Source organism: Etheostoma spectabile, chromosome 10 (genome assembly GCF_008692095.1).
Source record: "Etheostoma spectabile isolate EspeVRDwgs_2016 chromosome 10, UIUC_Espe_1.0, whole genome shotgun sequence".
Taxonomy (NCBI): domain Eukaryota; kingdom Metazoa; phylum Chordata; class Actinopteri; order Perciformes; family Percidae; genus Etheostoma; species Etheostoma spectabile.
In genome coordinates, this window is record NC_045742.1 from 10307286 (window position 1) to 10323780 (window position 16495).

General features: G+C 39.7%; 3 protein-coding genes and 1 long non-coding RNA gene across 6 annotated transcripts in view; 2 read left to right on the top strand and 2 right to left on the bottom strand.

Annotated features, from left to right (window-relative positions):
* clnk (cytokine dependent hematopoietic cell linker) overlaps positions 1–2924 on the top strand; it is a 12253-nt gene extending 9329 nt beyond the window's left edge. Inside the window, exons 6-17 of the mRNA XM_032528386.1 lie at positions 156–206; positions 281–315; positions 427–437; positions 536–619; positions 901–922; positions 1127–1151; positions 1230–1314; positions 1398–1414; positions 1505–1599; positions 2184–2258; positions 2344–2499; positions 2587–2924. Coding sequence (XP_032384277.1) covers positions 156–206; positions 281–315; positions 427–437; positions 536–619; positions 901–922; positions 1127–1151; positions 1230–1314; positions 1398–1414; positions 1505–1599; positions 2184–2258; positions 2344–2499; positions 2587–2739 — 809 coding nt within the window. The 3' untranslated portion in view covers positions 2740–2924. The remainder of the gene's footprint in view (positions 1–155; positions 207–280; positions 316–426; positions 438–535; positions 620–900; positions 923–1126; positions 1152–1229; positions 1315–1397; positions 1415–1504; positions 1600–2183; positions 2259–2343; positions 2500–2586) is intronic.
* Positions 2925–5881: 2957 nt separating this feature from the next.
* Positions 5882–15471, bottom strand: LOC116696695 (uncharacterized). The gene is made up of 2 exons (XR_004333806.1): positions 15442–15471; positions 5882–7515 (listed from the first exon to the last, which is right to left on the bottom strand). It is a non-coding gene; the product is annotated as an uncharacterized LOC116696695 (long non-coding RNA).
* On the bottom strand, positions 8641–12443 carry znf518b (zinc finger protein 518B). The gene is made up of 2 exons (XM_032527779.1): positions 12297–12443; positions 8641–11945 (listed from the first exon to the last, which is right to left on the bottom strand). Exon 2 carries the CDS (start codon positions 11808–11810, stop codon positions 9324–9326), a length of 2487 nt encoding a protein of 828 aa, XP_032383670.1. The 5' UTR covers positions 11811–11945; positions 12297–12443; the 3' UTR covers positions 8641–9323.
* gsr (glutathione reductase) overlaps positions 13886–16495 on the top strand; it is a 9293-nt gene continuing 6683 nt past the window's right edge. Inside the window, exons 1-4 of one of the 3 annotated variants that reach the window (XM_032527781.1) lie at positions 13886–14151; positions 14548–14707; positions 15975–16001; positions 16119–16207. In XM_032527781.1, coding sequence (XP_032383672.1) covers positions 14096–14151; positions 14548–14707; positions 15975–16001; positions 16119–16207 — 332 coding nt within the window. In that variant the 5' untranslated portion in view covers positions 13886–14095. Of the gene's footprint in view, positions 14152–14371; positions 14708–15974; positions 16002–16118; positions 16208–16495 lie in introns of those variants that run through there. The other 2 variants (XM_032527780.1, XM_032527782.1) reach the window with 2 other exon arrangements.

Below are 16495 nucleotides of genomic sequence, written 5' to 3' on the forward strand. Positions count from 1 at the left end.
GAAGTATAACAGGGGCTTTTTAAAGTTAACTGTAACTACAGCCTTGCAGTTTACTAAAACATGTCAAATACCAGGAGTACCAGAACCCAGAGCACTACTTTAGTACATGTACACTATACATACTTATTTCTGCATTCTGTGTATCTTAAACACAGGACCTTCTATAAATAGAGACCTGAAGCCAGGCAGAAGAAGGGCCAAATTAGGTAACTACTTAACTTTACTTTCCCCACCCTCTGGCCTCAGAAGAACCCCACGTATTCACATGTTGCTCTTACAGATAAGAGGGTCACACCTGTGCCGCCGGCAGAACAGGTAAACACCTGTGCCATATGCATATATCGTTGACTCTGTTTTTTTGTCAATAAACTGTGCTAATTGCAACTTATGAAAGAGGTGATGACTTTTCTCTCTTTCCAATCACAGCTCTCACACAGGTAATATTCTCAGTACTATTCACTATTCAAAAATGTGTTAATTTCTGGGGTTAAATGGGTTATGAATGGACTTACAGCTAAAGTCTGTGTACTTCCAGGCGCTCTCCACCACCTCCACCGTTGACCTCGGAGTTAGTCAAACACTTGCCCGAGCTGACTCTACAAGAACCCTGCAGCAGAAAGTGAGTGAGTTAGTGTTGTAGCAGAGCACAAAGAAGGTAGACAGACCATTGTCTGTTGTTGTCTTATTTTGCTGTAGTTGGCTTTAACCCTATGTGGCCCTTTGCTCTGTGAGTGAATGGTGGAAAGTGAAAGGAGGCCCTCTTAGTATACAGTTTGCACGGTGGGGCAGTAACGCCATCTGTTGGTTAGAAGAATAATAACAGAAAAGATTTGAGGCTCTCTGAGATGAAGCATATTGTTGTTGTTGTTAAGTTTAACTAATGCCCCTTTTTCATTTCAGTGGACAGAAAGCAACTAAAAACGTAAGTAGTCGTCACGCATACAGCATTATTTCATTGAAATAAGATTTTTGGATTTCAGCTTTTTTTGTTAAAATTTATATATATATATATATATATATATATATATATTTATATTTTATTCTACACAATTGAACTTGCAACCTGACTAGAAAAGACTCCTGGACACACTTTTAAATGTAATTGTCTTTTCAATACCTCTAATAGGCAGACTCCAGTTCCCTTATAACAGGTAAGAGCTAGATACATGTGAATGTATTTTTAGTTAGAAACCGCTACACTGTTTTAATAATGTTGAATGTGTTTTTAGGTCTGCAGAGAGCTGGAAGTGTTTTATCACTTCACACCAATCACAGACATTCTCTGGATTTGGAAACTCATAATTTTGAAACAAGGTGTGACTTTGATATTTGGGGTATATCAGGGCAATTATTTCATGTTATGTCATGTTTGATTTACACTTTCTTCCTTTATTTAGGTCACAACAATGTTTAGGTAAGTAATGTTATAGTTCATCTGTATCATTACACAGTTATTGATTAAACAAGTTAACATGCCAACAACAACAACAATGTCTATTTAAAGAAAGGGTGCCATCAAAACGTCATCACCATGAGTGGCCTCAAACTAAAGAAGACTTTGACCAACATGACTTTGTTCCAATGGAAAAGCCTAAACAGGTAAACTTAAAATGTCAATAGGTGTAAAGTCATTATTCACTGAACTCTAGTATATTCATTGGTGGAAAATAACTAAGTACATTTACTGAAGTACAATTTTGAGATCCTTATAATTAAGTATTTCCATTTTTGTTACTTTAGACTTTGACTACACTATATTTTTGGAAGCAAATATTGTACTTTTTTTTACCTCACTACATGTATTTAACAGCTTTAGTTATGTGTTACTTTGCATACTTAGATTATTAATAGAAAATATGAATTCATGAATAAATGGTTTGATTTGAAATGGTTAATCTGTTCAGCAATATATGAGGTAATTAAAATTAGCCTCACCTTAAGATGCAACATTAAGTACTGTACACATTAATGCATCACTAATTATAATCCAGTAATATTATATACAAAAGTCTATATGAAAAGGGAATGGACCATTCTGCACAATGAGTACTTTTTGTAAGATTTGGTAATATTTTTTAACGTAGAACTTTTACTTGTAACTGAGCATTTAACACTGTATTATTGCTACATTTACTGAAGTGAAAGATCTGAATACTTCTTCCACCTGTGATAATATTTGGCAGACCTGTGAAGAAGACTGGTACATTGGGGCTTGTACTCGAGCAGATGCTGAGCATGCCTTACACCTGGTCAACAAGGTACTATGAAAACAATAAATATAACTAATAGCCTATAATATGTCTAAAGCTAAACTTCTTTTGTCTCTTACATCAACTACTTTAGGACGGGGCGTTTTTGGTACGAGACTGCTCCATCAACACCAACAGTGAGCCCTTGGTGTTGGCTGTGTATCACGAAAAGAAGGTTTACAATATAAAAATCCGGTTCGTCAAGAGCACCGTCAAGTATGCCCTGGGGACGGGACAACGATCAAATGATGTAAGTGGACAGATTAAAAAAGATAGTTCAACGAGCACTCTCTTCATTCATTACATTGACTGAAGCTCACATCTGATCTCTCCTCAGATGTTTGACTCTGTGGCAGACATCGTCAAGTTTCACTCCATATTCCCAATACTACTCGTCAGTGGGAGAAATACTCCCGGAAGCAAATGTCCAGAAAACTGTGTGCTGACTTGTCCAGTAACGAAAAGGGATGTAGACCAGCTGCTGCAATAACACATAAACCATTACAGCAAAGATCATCTGCTCCATCCCATCTGGGTCCTCACATTAATATGTACGTTACCCACAGTACGAGACCCAAAACATCCAATAGTGTTTACCATGAGCATGTTCGGAAAAAGACGAGTGTGTATACCAATTGTTCATGCTTGTGTCAATAAAAAAACTGTTCCATCTAAGTCTGCAATTAAAGATTATTTTCAGGATCAATACATCTAAAGATTCATTTCTTGTTTAGTGTGCCCACATTCCAAAAACACAAAGATAATGACTTTACAATGATACAAAATAAAGCAAACTGCAAACTCTCATGTGAGAAGCTGGAAGCAAGGAATAATTATCACGTTTTCTTGATAACCTTTCATTTTTTAATCATAACCAACGATGAATTTTTCTAACCCTTTGCTGCTTTTCATCCTCTCTCTCCCTCCTTTACTGTCTATCACAGTCTGATTAAATAAAATGTGCTATCTGCTGGACAAAATGTGAACATGTGTGTGTTGCCAAAGTCTTCTGGCAGAGAATTCATAAAAAAATCTTACTTACTAATAATAATAACTAACTAATAAAATAAATACTCTTGGTTGATCATACATCTGATGTACTTGCAATACATGTAGATATACATATTGTCATGACCCAGCTGATTAGCCATGAAAAAAAGACTGGGTTACAGTGTTTTCAACTAAGGCATCCCATGTCTTAACTGAACATTCAGGAATAGAATATATTGTTATGAGGACTCTAAGTCAGTGTTGTCAGTGTGTCGACAGATGGTTGTGTGGTTAGATGATGAGTGAAAGGTGTTGTACAGCGTAAAAGAAATGTGGTGCCAGGAGAATGGAGAGAGAGAGAGAGAGAGAGAGAGAGAGAGAGAGAGAGAGAGAGAGAGAGAGAGAGCAGGTTGAGACAGTCTGAGTTTAAAGACTCCTGGGAAACTGGCCAAGTGCTTCGTCTCACCTGCAACAACACAGACAACAGGAAACAAACAAATATAGAGCTATACACCTATAAGGGCTCTGCAATTAATCAAAATTTTAATCACAATAATGATTTTGGCTCCTAATGATCACACAAACGGAATACTGGAGAAAAACAAGTATTTTGCACATTAAGTTTTGCAAGTAAACTCTTCTTTTGTCTTGAGTTTTGAATGAAAAGGTGTTTTCACAGTTGGTTTTTCAGTTTTTTTAAGTTCAATAATTAATAAAACATCTGGGTGCCTGGTTAGCTCACCTGGTGGAGCAGGTGCCCCACGGATAGAGGTTAGCTCCTTGACGCAGCGGCCGCAGGTTCAACTCTGACCTGCAGTTCTTTGCTGCATGTCATTCCCCCTCTCTCTCCTCTTTCAAGTCCAAGCTGTCCTATAGAAATAAAGGCCGAAAAATTGCTCAAAAAATATAATAAAAAAATAATCCAAAATTCAATGACTAAATGCGTTACATAATCTGGATTTTAGTATTTACCAAAATAATTGTGGATGTATTACAGGGTTGCCCCTAGATGTTAGACTGGCCCACACACTGCCTGTCTTATAACACATCCTTTTGTCAGGCTAATGACACACTACGGTAGTTTTGTTAGAAAAAACTAACACATTTGATGAGGAAGGAGAGAGGCTAGAGTTCCAATGGAGAATTAACAAAATGTTTAATGAAAAAACATTATGAAAATGATATGACAAAGACAATAAGACACAAAACATAATAACACTGCAGCTGACAGCGGACTGCACAATGTTCCCTCTTCAGACACATATCGAACAGCCTCGAATCATTGTAAGTTTCTGAATTATATTCTCTGCACCTAAGGGGGGTTCCTTTTCACCTAGTGAATTTAAAGCCATTCTCAGTGGTCCACCGTTGGCATGGCGACGTGTAGAACATGTCTTGTTGGCTTCTTCGCTGTCCAATGAGGAAGGACATGGCTCTGAACTCCACTTTGAGGTTGTTTTCAGTCATAGATCAAAAGGTTCCATTATGTAAATGAGGAACTCTCAAAAAAATACAGGAATCAACGTTTCATTACCTTAGCCTAGTCTAAGACACCAGGGGGTAGGAGGTCCTGTTGTGAAGCAAAAGGATTCTTTTTATATGTTAAATGCCAGACCTGACCTGATCAACAACTTAAAAGGTTGGAATGCTAATTAAGGCTAGATCAGTATTGACTCAATCTGGCTGCAGAGTATGCCTATACATAAAACAGAAATACATTGTTTACAGAACATTGTTTTTTACTTTTTTAAATGCAACAGCCCCTCCCTTTTCACACCTTTGGTGTGAAAATACTAGAAATGTTACTGAAAACAATGTTATTACCTAACCATGAAAATATAACCAAAAATGGAAACATCAGCTGCAAAGTTGTAAGAGATAAACTGTGCAATCCGTTAGTCTGTCCACAGGTATCTGGGTCGTGTACTTGGATATTCTAAGTTTCAGTCCCTTCTTGGTTCTCCTCCACACGCCTACTTGCACCCTTTTCAGAGAGACAGTCAGGAACTTTGAGATGACGTTCTCACTTTTTGCCATTTGCCGTAGAGGCTCTGCAGTTTTTCCTGCCCACTCGTGGCTTCTCTACTCCCTTATAAAATTATTTACATAGCAATGGAGTCTAATCGCCAAAGACTCTTATTTGATGAATGAACCTTTTGCGTATTTGCAAAGAAGTCTCTTCTGATTGGAATATTGTTACAACTACCCCCCCCCCCCCCCCCCCCGTGGTGGAGCAGGTTGGAAACAATGGAACTCCTTATGTTTGAAATGTTATACAGTTGGATATTCCAGAAACAGTGCTATTTGTAGTAGATAAAAAGGTTACTTTGTGTCAAAATTCCCGAGGACACACCAAAAGAGTTATGGTGTTATGAACCTCAAAGCAAGTTTAACCAGAAAGACATCCTTCCTCATTCATTCTCATACTCTCTCTGGACTGAAATCTTGCCACAAGCTCTCTTAGCCAATCATATCCATATCACTACATCACAATGGGACCTAATTGCCAAATACTCTTCTCTAATTCTTTTCAAACATGATCTTGAATTCCAAAATGATTGTTCACTTTAAATGAAGTCTTTCCTGATTGAAATAGCTGCTGAGAAAAATTCGGTTAAACAAAAGGGAATAGGCCAGAAAAACTGGGATCATGTTTTAATAGAAAAAGAGGAGTTACACAATTGTCATTATAAAAAGCATGGGACATGATAATGAACATTGAGAAGGTAGTAGTGATAGCAGGAGCATGAATAATTCTAACACAAACGAGGAGGGAATGAAAGACAAAGTAAAGCATTCAGAAAGAATCGTCACGCCTTTACACACCTTTAAAACAAATACAGTACGGCAGCTTCAGACACTGCAGTGTTAGGAAAGTAAAGCACAACATAACTTCTTTTGAATGATAACCTTTCCTTATGGAGTACAAACACCAGTTATTGCACGTTATATTTATAGATATATACATGATAAAATCTGTGTGTGATCAAAATATATACAAAGACTGGGCAACCGAAACCTATTAAATAATAGGTCTAGCACCTCATACATCATGGTTTGATTATAAACAAGAACACTAAAATGTTGTAATCCTGTCTTAAGAAGAGAAACAGATCTGCAAAGTGTCAGGAAAGAATTCTGTTTGTGTCCTTTAGATGGTTTTCAAAAAACTATACAAGTTTTAGCAGGTTCTCTAGAATCACATCAGTCAGTATTTACACAAAATAAAAGTATGTACTTGTAAAATGTGGCCTGCATGGCAAAAACACACATAGTATATTATGTGGCTTTCTGTTAAAGTAATGAACCAGTTTTGGCTGATAGTATCAGCTCCATTTTGCACAACTGTTTAAGACGCTAGAAAGAGGTTATACATGGAAGCTGTCATGTAAAAAAAACAAAATAAAACAAAAAAACATGGCGCAATGAGTAACAACGATCCAAGATGGCATTAACACTTGGTTCTGGGACTGTTCCCTTACATAAGTTAGTTACAAAATATCTGCGATGAATAACATTTAATCGTGATGAAACAAACGTCTAATGTAATAAAAATGACTAATATTATCAAATCGAGGATAACATAAGACTGAACAAATAAATAAAAATACAGAATGATTCTTTAAGATTTAAAGGGGCTCTACGCCAAATACTGGATAAACTGTGTGCTGGGATTGCCTCCACATGGCTCTCACGGACCGTTCACCAATACGTGAAATACCCATGTTTTTTTTCACAACCACATGTACTAATATGCACGCAGGCAGGGCCGGTTATCAAAACAAAGAACAGAGAAGTTCTGATTACAAAGGGAGTGTGACTTCATTCTCTGTTTAGGCACCATTACTCCACTTTATCTTTACATAGCACTATATTAATGTTCTGAACATGGAGTACAGCTCCTTTAACTTCACCGTTCTAACCAATCTGGACTATTAGGAACAGTGGAAATTGTAGCTCTTGGCGAAATTTAACGGCGCATTCAGGCACTCCTCGTCAACTGGCAAAGTAAAGAAAACAAAAACGTTTAAAGCTATAGTGCGTAGTTTCTGCCGCCCCCATGAGGAATCCAAAGTAATGACAATAAACTGTCAGCGTGTCCACTTGATACAAACTAGATGGTGACACAGGAATCAATCCCATCCCACGAAAATACTCCCGTCACATCTCAATCACGTGACTGAAAAAATCCTGTCCTGCAAAATCCCAAGAGAAAGACTCCTGAATCCCTACCCGCTACCGTTTTGTTCCCGATGTGGTCTAAAGTTATCAGACTCTGCTGCCCCCCTGTAGCATGTTTGGTTAATCATGGTCAAATCACTGAGGTTGCCTCGGAAATTTCGGGTTGCACTATACATTCAGTTCCTGCAGGCCTAGGTAATTTCAGTACGTAATTCCTCACAGAGATCTTCTCACACTCAAAACACACATTTATGTGATATAATGTCTCGCAATCTTTGGGCGCAATCACCGCATTGCAGCTTCATGTTTCAATTTAATCTCTGACTCCGTCCCGCCCGCTCGCTCCCATCCATTGATTTCTATGCTCTATCCCGTCCCTATCACGTTAGCAACAGTGAATTGGACTCCCGTATCGCGGGACTCCCGCGTGAATACCGTGACCCGTGGGACTCCCGCGGGCCTCGGTGTCACGGTTCATCAACATCAAAACGTTACGCACTAAAGATTCGGTGAAGTTTTTCACCGAAAATGGCTGGCAATGTGGTAAATACAGGTAAGAAACTGGGGCACATTCCAAGTTTACAGAACAACTGTGACATTTCACACAACACATTAAGGACGACTTTGGCACACATAACGTCCGTTTCTCTGCAGCACCCTGTGATTCACAACTCCCCCAAACTAGTAAAGAGAACAAACAGTGGCGTGCATGCCCAGCTTCCATTATTTACACTTGCATCCTCTTTTTAATTGGTCCAGTTCAGTTGATGAATTTACCAGTGACTGTTGTCCATCTGATAAATATGACATGGTCATGCAATATTTACCAAATCTAAGAGTTGCAAAGAGTGCTTAAATGCACCACGGCACTACTGACCGATACCGAGTGCAGCACAAGACACTGGCTGTGACTTCTACAAAAGCCATATTGTTAAGGCCAAATTTAAAGGATTTTGAAATGGGACGTGTCTTAATGACCACTTTTAAGGCAGTGTTGACATTTTTACTTTTGGGATGCAGCTCCTGAATTGGGATGCAGCATAATAACAACTAGCAGTCAACACAACTAATCAACACAGAAGCAAAACATTGTAGAGGCTTGCAAGTGATCCATCTATATATGATCACTGGAAATGGATGTTTTCTTGCCTGTCATCTTTTCTGTTAATCTGAGTAAAAACCCGGGGGGGGGGGGGGGGGGGGGGGGGGGGGGAGGAGGATGGGGAGTCTCACTCTAATAAGACATGTTTTCATGGTATATTGTTTGTGCTAAATATTGAAAGTTAGCTTTCACCCATAATCAACAACATCTAACTTTCAAATACACTTCATCACAAACCAAACATTTCCTTGTTACTTAATATCCACCACGGGGTTTTCCATCATTGCAACTGGGAGCCGTGCATGTTACATGTATTTATTTATGACATTGATTATACTCTACACAAAGATTTGATACTCTCAGCTGTACTTTCCCTAGTTCAGGTTGTATCTTAGAGGAGCCAGATGAAAAGCAAATCATTACTGATGCAAACAAAAAAAAAAATACAGTATGTAATCCTTTTTAAGTAAACAGCATGCATTAATGCCTCAACTCTGACAGACTTACTGCTTTCTCAAACGTCTTTAAAACAGTTATCTAACATCTGTGTATTACTGACTGCAATTTACTCAAGCAGATGGTCCATGTTCCCTTTCATTGCACTTAAACATTCCATATCCCATACCTATATTAACATACTGTATGTATACCACAATGTTCACCGATAATCAGATGTCAACTCTTTTTAAATGGTGTGCTCCCATTGAGAAAATAACATTAAGTCAACATCTTCCCATTGTAATACTACTTATTTTCTCATAAATGTACACTTCTGTCCACTGACACATTGTCTGATAAATTCATGGAAAGACTCCAACAGTGCACCCCATCACTTCATACTTCTGCCCCATCACTTTGCTCAGCCTCATTTTTAAGATTTGGCACTTTGGAGCTCCATTAGAGGCTCCTGTGTCTGCAAAGGCGTCTGCTCTCGCTCCCTGAATGGAGGCCCGAGGCTTTGGGTGATTAAGCACCACCACAGGCTGGTTGGGGCCCGGCCGTTTCACCAGTTGGTCCACCTTCAGTGGCATCGGGTAAATGACTGTGCAATCCGTTAGTCTGCCCACAGGTATCTGAGTCTTGTACTTGGATATTCTAAGTTTCAGTCCCTTCTTGGTTCTCTTCCACACGCCTACTTGCACCCTTTTCAGAGAGACAGTCAGGAACTTTGAGATGTCGTTCTCCCTTTGTGCCATTCGCCGTAGAGGCTCTGCAGTCTCAGGTGCATTTACATGTGCAGCAATTTTGGAAACCGATTCCTCATCTGTTGAAGATTGTGAAGCAGGAGTGTGATGGCGGTTCTTGTCGTCTGTTGGCGTCGCGCTGTTTTTTTCCTCCTTGATATGGACATGGTTGTGGGTCAGTGCAGGAGGCTGTTGAATACCCGTATCCGGCTCCTCTACTTTGACGGACTCACTGGTCCTCTCTGTCAATAAAAGCTTGCGGATGATGGATCCATCTTTTGTGGCCGCCTGAGCACAGAAACCCGCCTCCTTCCCCTGCTCTGTGCCGTTCATCTTGATGTGATCTTGAGCTGCACTACCAGAACTGTTACTTTTATTCATCACTATACCACGCAGAGCCATAACCAGTGGCTGCATGGAGCCTTGGACGTCCTCTGGTTGTTGACTTAATGAAAACACAGACGAGATGATGGGAAAACCCTCGGGCTCTAGCGTGTCTCCTTCTCCGGCTCTCTCATTGGATCTTACTTCCTGTGTCCAAGTGGACATCTTTGTATTTGTGCGGTTGGAAAGCACCTGTGTTTTGACCGATGAGGGCTCATTTAGAGTCCTGGGCATTGAAGAAGATGGATATGCGACATTATCCTTACAAACTAAAGTCGCTGGAGGTCTCACTTGGGCCGCTGCAGCTAAGAGAACACTCAAGGAGGGAGAAGTTGATTTTTGCTGGTTTGAGCCCACTGCCTCTTTCTTCTTTTTTAAAGAAGCGGTGTTCTTGAGGAGCATCTCCCCAGGTTCCTGCTTAACAGCCACCGACGCATCTTGAGGAATGATTTTTATGTCACTTGCCCTTCGGGGTGGGATACTCTTGGAATGCTCTGGAATTAAATTATTTCTCTTATCCATTGCTCTCTGAGAAACACATGCTCCCATGTTCTCTGGCTGCAGGGTGTGAGTCAACCTGTTGACAACCGTGTTGGAGATGACAGAGGGCAGAGCTGCACTGTGGTTGACGGGCTCCCTCTGTGGAACTTTGATCCCACTATTTCCTTCTCTTACAGGATTGAGGATGCTTTTGGGAACCTTGTTTGGAATGACTGTTTGACATTCCAAGTTGATTATTTCTTGTGATGTTCTTTTCAATCCCCCTTTTTCCTTGCTTACTTGATTCGGGATGTTTTTGGAAATATTGACTGGGACAACTGCAGGACGCTCCACGTTCACAGTCTTTGTGTCACACTGTTTCCTGTTAACTGTGCACATTCCCATACTCATAGACTTCACTGTGTTTGGATGATTTAATGCAGATAAGAATGGCTTTCCCAGTGTAGTGTTTTGAGAGACTGTGGTCCTCGTGTCTTTAATCACAGACTTGTTTTCTTGTTGAGAGACAAGCCTCAGCTTTAGCTCCTTTGTCCCATTAACAGTTTTTACCTCAACGAGTTCAACCAAACAGCCAGCAGGGATCGTTACTTCCTCTGGAAGGGAAACCGTCAGAGCCCTGTTGTGCTGAATGAGTCCATTAAAGGGGGTCAAAAGCTCTGCATTACCATTTGTGGCATTTGATACATTTGTTTCCAGTGTTTTTCCTCTCTGTTCATCTTTACCCAGTCTGACTGCAGATGCACTCAGGGCAGGTACTGCTACTCGAACAGTTGGTCGAAGTGGTGATGGATCAGCAGTGGACACACTTGATAATGCACTGGACACAGAAACATGTTGAGTTTTTGTCGTGCCAGGGTCACCAGGTCCTTTACTAACGCTTGTGCTGTGCAAACGCTCAATGTGCTTCACAAGGCACAGCCTCCTCATATAGCCCTGTCCACAGTGAGGACATTTAAATGGATACTTTGAATTGTGTTGCTTCAGGTGAGCGTTTAACTCTGCCTCACTGAATGAGACTTTGTTGCAATAAAAACAGTAAAACCTGGTTGTCCCCCTATGCTCAGTCAAATGCTTCTTGAACAACGCAGCATCTGTAGAAGCAAATCCACATTTCTGACAACACCTCACATTTGAAGTGTTCAGAACACGATCCAAAACCAAACTGGGATGCCCACCGTTCACAGACGTCAGCATGCTTTGATAGCTGACGGGATTCATGTTGACCGGTGAGGTCCGCTGGTCATCTGTCTGCAGGTGTTATTAGGTCCCACTAATTCAATGGCTGCGATCACACAGTGGAGGTAAGAGTCAGGGAAGAGGTAATCGTCACCTGACACGTGAGACGGCTTCTCACTGTGAAAAGCAGATGAGAAAAAACAGTTAAATCACTGAATGAACCTTACCGTGCTGACAGTAACACAAGGCCCATTTAGCCCCTCCCCCTCTCTCTCACATACAGTTTATTTTTTTACGCCTGCAGCGATTTGCACTACAGGCAGCGGATTACACGCAGAAGAGACAAATTGGTTCTCTAAATTCCGTGTAGGTTTAGTCATCTCTCTTTAGCTACATCTTCCTGCTGCGGTCTTCCTTTGAACACAAGGAAAAGGCCCGTTACCTGACCACAACAAGGGGGGTCGCAAAGGCGACGGCCCGCATTTCAACTGGTTTTATTGGCGACAGAGTCTAATCCCACATACATACCGTATAAAAGTGTTGTTTTGTGTTCCGTTATATGTTTTTAAATGAATTATTCCTGTCTTTGGACGGTATATTATCGCTTGTCAAGGCGGCCAACCGAGCCGCTTTGCTTTAGCTTGTTGTAGCTCACGTTAGCTGACACAATTCCGGAAAAGGGTTGTTGTTGCCTTCAAAGTAAAAGCATACGATACAAATGAGCGTTACTAATAATGAACCATTATCAAATAGCCTACATAGGGGGAATTCTCAAAATCATGACTTATTTGTATGTTACAAGATCGACCTTTTGGTGCATGCTGTTATTCAGTGGTCAAATGTATAGCTAGATAGATTGACTCTATTGTTCACCTCAGTGGTCTTTTTCCTAGTAAGCTACAGCACATAGGCTTTAGATGGATAGATAGATAGATAGATAGATAGATAGATAGATAGATAGATAGATAGACATTTATTGATCCCCAAAAAATGTGAAATTATGGTGTTACAGCAGCAAACATACATTAGTCACACAGCACAGAATATAAATATAACTGAAATACTAGGATACAATATACATACATGCAATATGCATGAAATAATAACAATAATAATAGGAATAGAAATATATGAACAAAAATTTGAATATACAGGATGGGACAACAAAATGTGCAACTGCTTAAATAGTAGGCCTATGCTAAAATGTAAATTAACCAATTATGCAGGTTGCACTTAGTGCAGTATTGTGGAGTATATACACGAATAACACGTAACACAAGACACCATTAAAACATACAAATTATGGTATACAATACACAATAGGGAAAATGGGCAGGTAACAGTAAATACGCCATATACGTGAGAACATCTTAATCTATCTAGATACACACATTTACTCAAGTAGCCTGATATTACGCCTACAATTTAGAAGTAGGCTACTTATATTTCATAGGCTATTTGATTCATACATTTTTTTCCACTTGTCACAGTAGGAAAAGCTCAGGTTTAAATAATTACATTAAAGATGGCTGAATTCTACTTAGCTCCTTTGATTTCAGGTTCCTCTTATCTATTCAAAACTATTCAAATTAGCCCCACCATTACCAACAGTTATTTAAAGGGATTTGCACGTATGATTATGAAGTTGGCGGTTTTCCAATATATTTGCTAATACTTAAGTAGGCTATATTTACCTGAGTAAGCTTTTGAATGCATTCATTTTAGATACAACAGAGTATTTTCACTCTGTGGTATTGCTACTTTTACAGTAGTAAAAGATATGAATACTTTCACCACTGGCAGAGTGAAGTAAGCTATTATTTTGAAAGTTGTAACCGGAAGTTCACGTTTCTATTATGTTTTTCTTTACAGCTGGAAAGATGGGTGTAGTGTAGTTGCTATTCTTGAAGAAATACTACGCAAACATCCTTCATACCCTGCATAGGATTCCCTGTTTTTTTATTTACACTAGTTTCTAAATCTGCTACAAAACACAAACGCTTTGATTTGCCATCTACGTTATCAACACCCCTTAATAACTTTCTACATGGCATAGGCCTACACATGTTAAACTCGTGAGTGCGGTTTTATTGTGAAATCGCCGAACACAACGTGTATAGTCTGTGTGTTTATAGAGACAGTCGGGGATTGTGTCGTCGCACGCAGGCCTAAAAATGTGTCTGCGGTTTCACCTCACCCAGTGACACAGGAAGTGGTTTAATGCTTTAATAGTGTTCAAACCACAGGCCTTCACCGGCTGAGAGAAACACTATATCGACACGCGGTAGATGCATCTCATTTAAAATGCCCTCAAAACGAATACAAACATGCTGTTTATAAGAATCTGCAGACGGCTTCCTACTGTGTCAGTGTCATTTGCAAGGTGAGTGCATTAACTTTATAAGGCTAATGTCATATATCATAATATATAGTGCTTTCTGCAATTTATGTGAAATGTAACTTTAGGCTGTTTCATCTAGGCTATTTTTTTTTTAGTGAAGCAGTAGCTCTAATGTACACCTGTTATTGTAGCCCCCGTACTGGAGCTCGTGTGAGGGTGACCATGACTAATTGTGAAAACAGTTTCTGGGATTTACACACCATTGTTATAATTCATAATGACACAGCAGTGGCTTTCACTTGACCCTCCCATGTCCCCCGTTCGTCCGACGCACAGGCTTGCGAACTTCCTGGTTATGGCAATACTAATCCAGCTAACCCGGACGCGAGCTCCCTGCTGGTTCATCATCAGAAAGCAACTTTTCTCGTCTTTTCGCAGACACGGAGTTCTCGTCCGTCGCAGCATGGCCTCAGACACGACCCGGTTCGATCTTCTGGTGATCGGCGGCGGATCCGGGGGTCTAGCTGGTGCTCGGAGGGCTTCGGAGCTCGGAGCATCCGCCGCCGTGATCGAGAGTCACAAACTCGGAGGTACCTGCGTGAGTAAAAACCGATTTAAACAACACCGTTATCCACACCGACACCAGTCACCGTGCTGTCGCTCGTGCAGCTTTACACCACACTCCGGTTGCCAGGTTCACTGCGAAGCCTCCGGACTCCTTTTGTGAAGTTTTTGTTGTTGTTGTGTAGCCGACAACAAACATTGTTGGTTTGTTTGAAGTTTAAATGCGTCCCAGCCGTTCTGCAACCGGTGGAAATTGGGGGTTATAAGCTCTCCCCCATAGCACTGGCATATGACACATTATGAAATATGCTACTGAAGCTAACAAACGACATATAATAAAACGGTAAAGACAAACATTTTAAACTGAGTTGACGAGGTAAAAAAAAAACCTCACCCGATCCTCATCGATTCCGTCATTAAATAGAAAGAGAAAGGGCCTAGGGTTAGGCTGGAAGATGAGATACGTGTTTGTGCACAAGGGCTTCAATGTGAGGAAGTTGCTTCATATAGCATTAGTTTTTATTATAACAATTGGAAAGCACATATTGTAGGTGTTCATATTATTTTGTTCACCGACTTTTCAGTTGATCTAACAGATGGGAAGTTGGTGTGATGAAGCAGATGTGTCCTAAACTACTAAAACCACATCCTGATTGCACAAACACGAGCCACTTAGTCAGATTAATTTTGAAATATTGGCAAATAAGGAAAGTATCTTATATCAAAATTATAATTGTGTGTGTAAAAAAAGTAAAAAAAAATAAACACGTGTGTGTGTGTGTATCTATATATATATATAATATATATATATATTATATATATATATATATATATATATATATGTGTGTGTGTTATGTATATATAATAAATATGGGATTAAGCAATAGTCAAAGCCACCCAAACTAGTTTATGAATCCACCTTTTTGGTGATAAACATTTTTAGTTCAAAGTTCATATTAATGTGAGCATATATTGATTTCCAGTGGTATTGTACCATTTTGATGATTGTACTTATTGTAATTGTGTAATTAAAAAAAAAAAAAAATTGTGCAATTGCTTATGTCAATTTGAATGATTTCAAGATAACAAATTAGTTATTGAAGGTTTAGCTCTGGGTGGCAGGTCACCTTTAAGTTTTCCTTTCTAAAACTACAACACATTGCAACAAACTTTGCAAATAGAGTTCAGACCTCTGCAGTGTTCTGAAATATTTATTACTAACGTAACATGAGCTTGGAGGCTTTTTCATCAAGCTTACACTGAACTAATTTGTTTTAATGTTTTTTTTTTTTTCTTTTCAGGTCAATGTTGGCTGTGTCCCTAAGAAGGTACAATTTTCTCTCTATTTGAGTTGTGATAAGCCACGTTTTACCCATCAGACATATAGTCATTTTGTATTAAAATTCACTAGATGTCAAATTCAGCGCCTTTATCTGTCTTCACAGGTTATGTGGAATGCAGCCGTTCATGCAGAGTATCTTCACGATCACAGCGATTACGGCTTTGACGTTGGAAATGTTTGTTTCAGTTGGGAGTAAGTTACATTATCCGGTGTCTTCTTCATTTTTGTCTGCAACTACAACAAGCTCTTTTAAAACCTCTTATGGGAGTTCCTGGAACACAGCGGTGTCCATTTCGTAGCACAACTTCCCCGTCTGTTTTCTGTTGCTTCACTTCAGCCTACTTCTCTATCTTTGTGAACTACTTTTATTTTAGTCAAGGTGATGGTTAGAGATTAACCTCTAAAAGGAGTGGGTGGGGAACGTTAGACTTAGACTTAGACTTCTCTTTATTGATCCTTTTGGGATGACTCCCGCAAGGA

Coding starts and splice junctions, on each gene's coding strand:
- znf518b (XM_032527779.1), bottom strand. CDS start 11,810: ATGAATCCCGTCAGCTATCAAAGCATGCTGACGTCTGTGAACGGTGGG.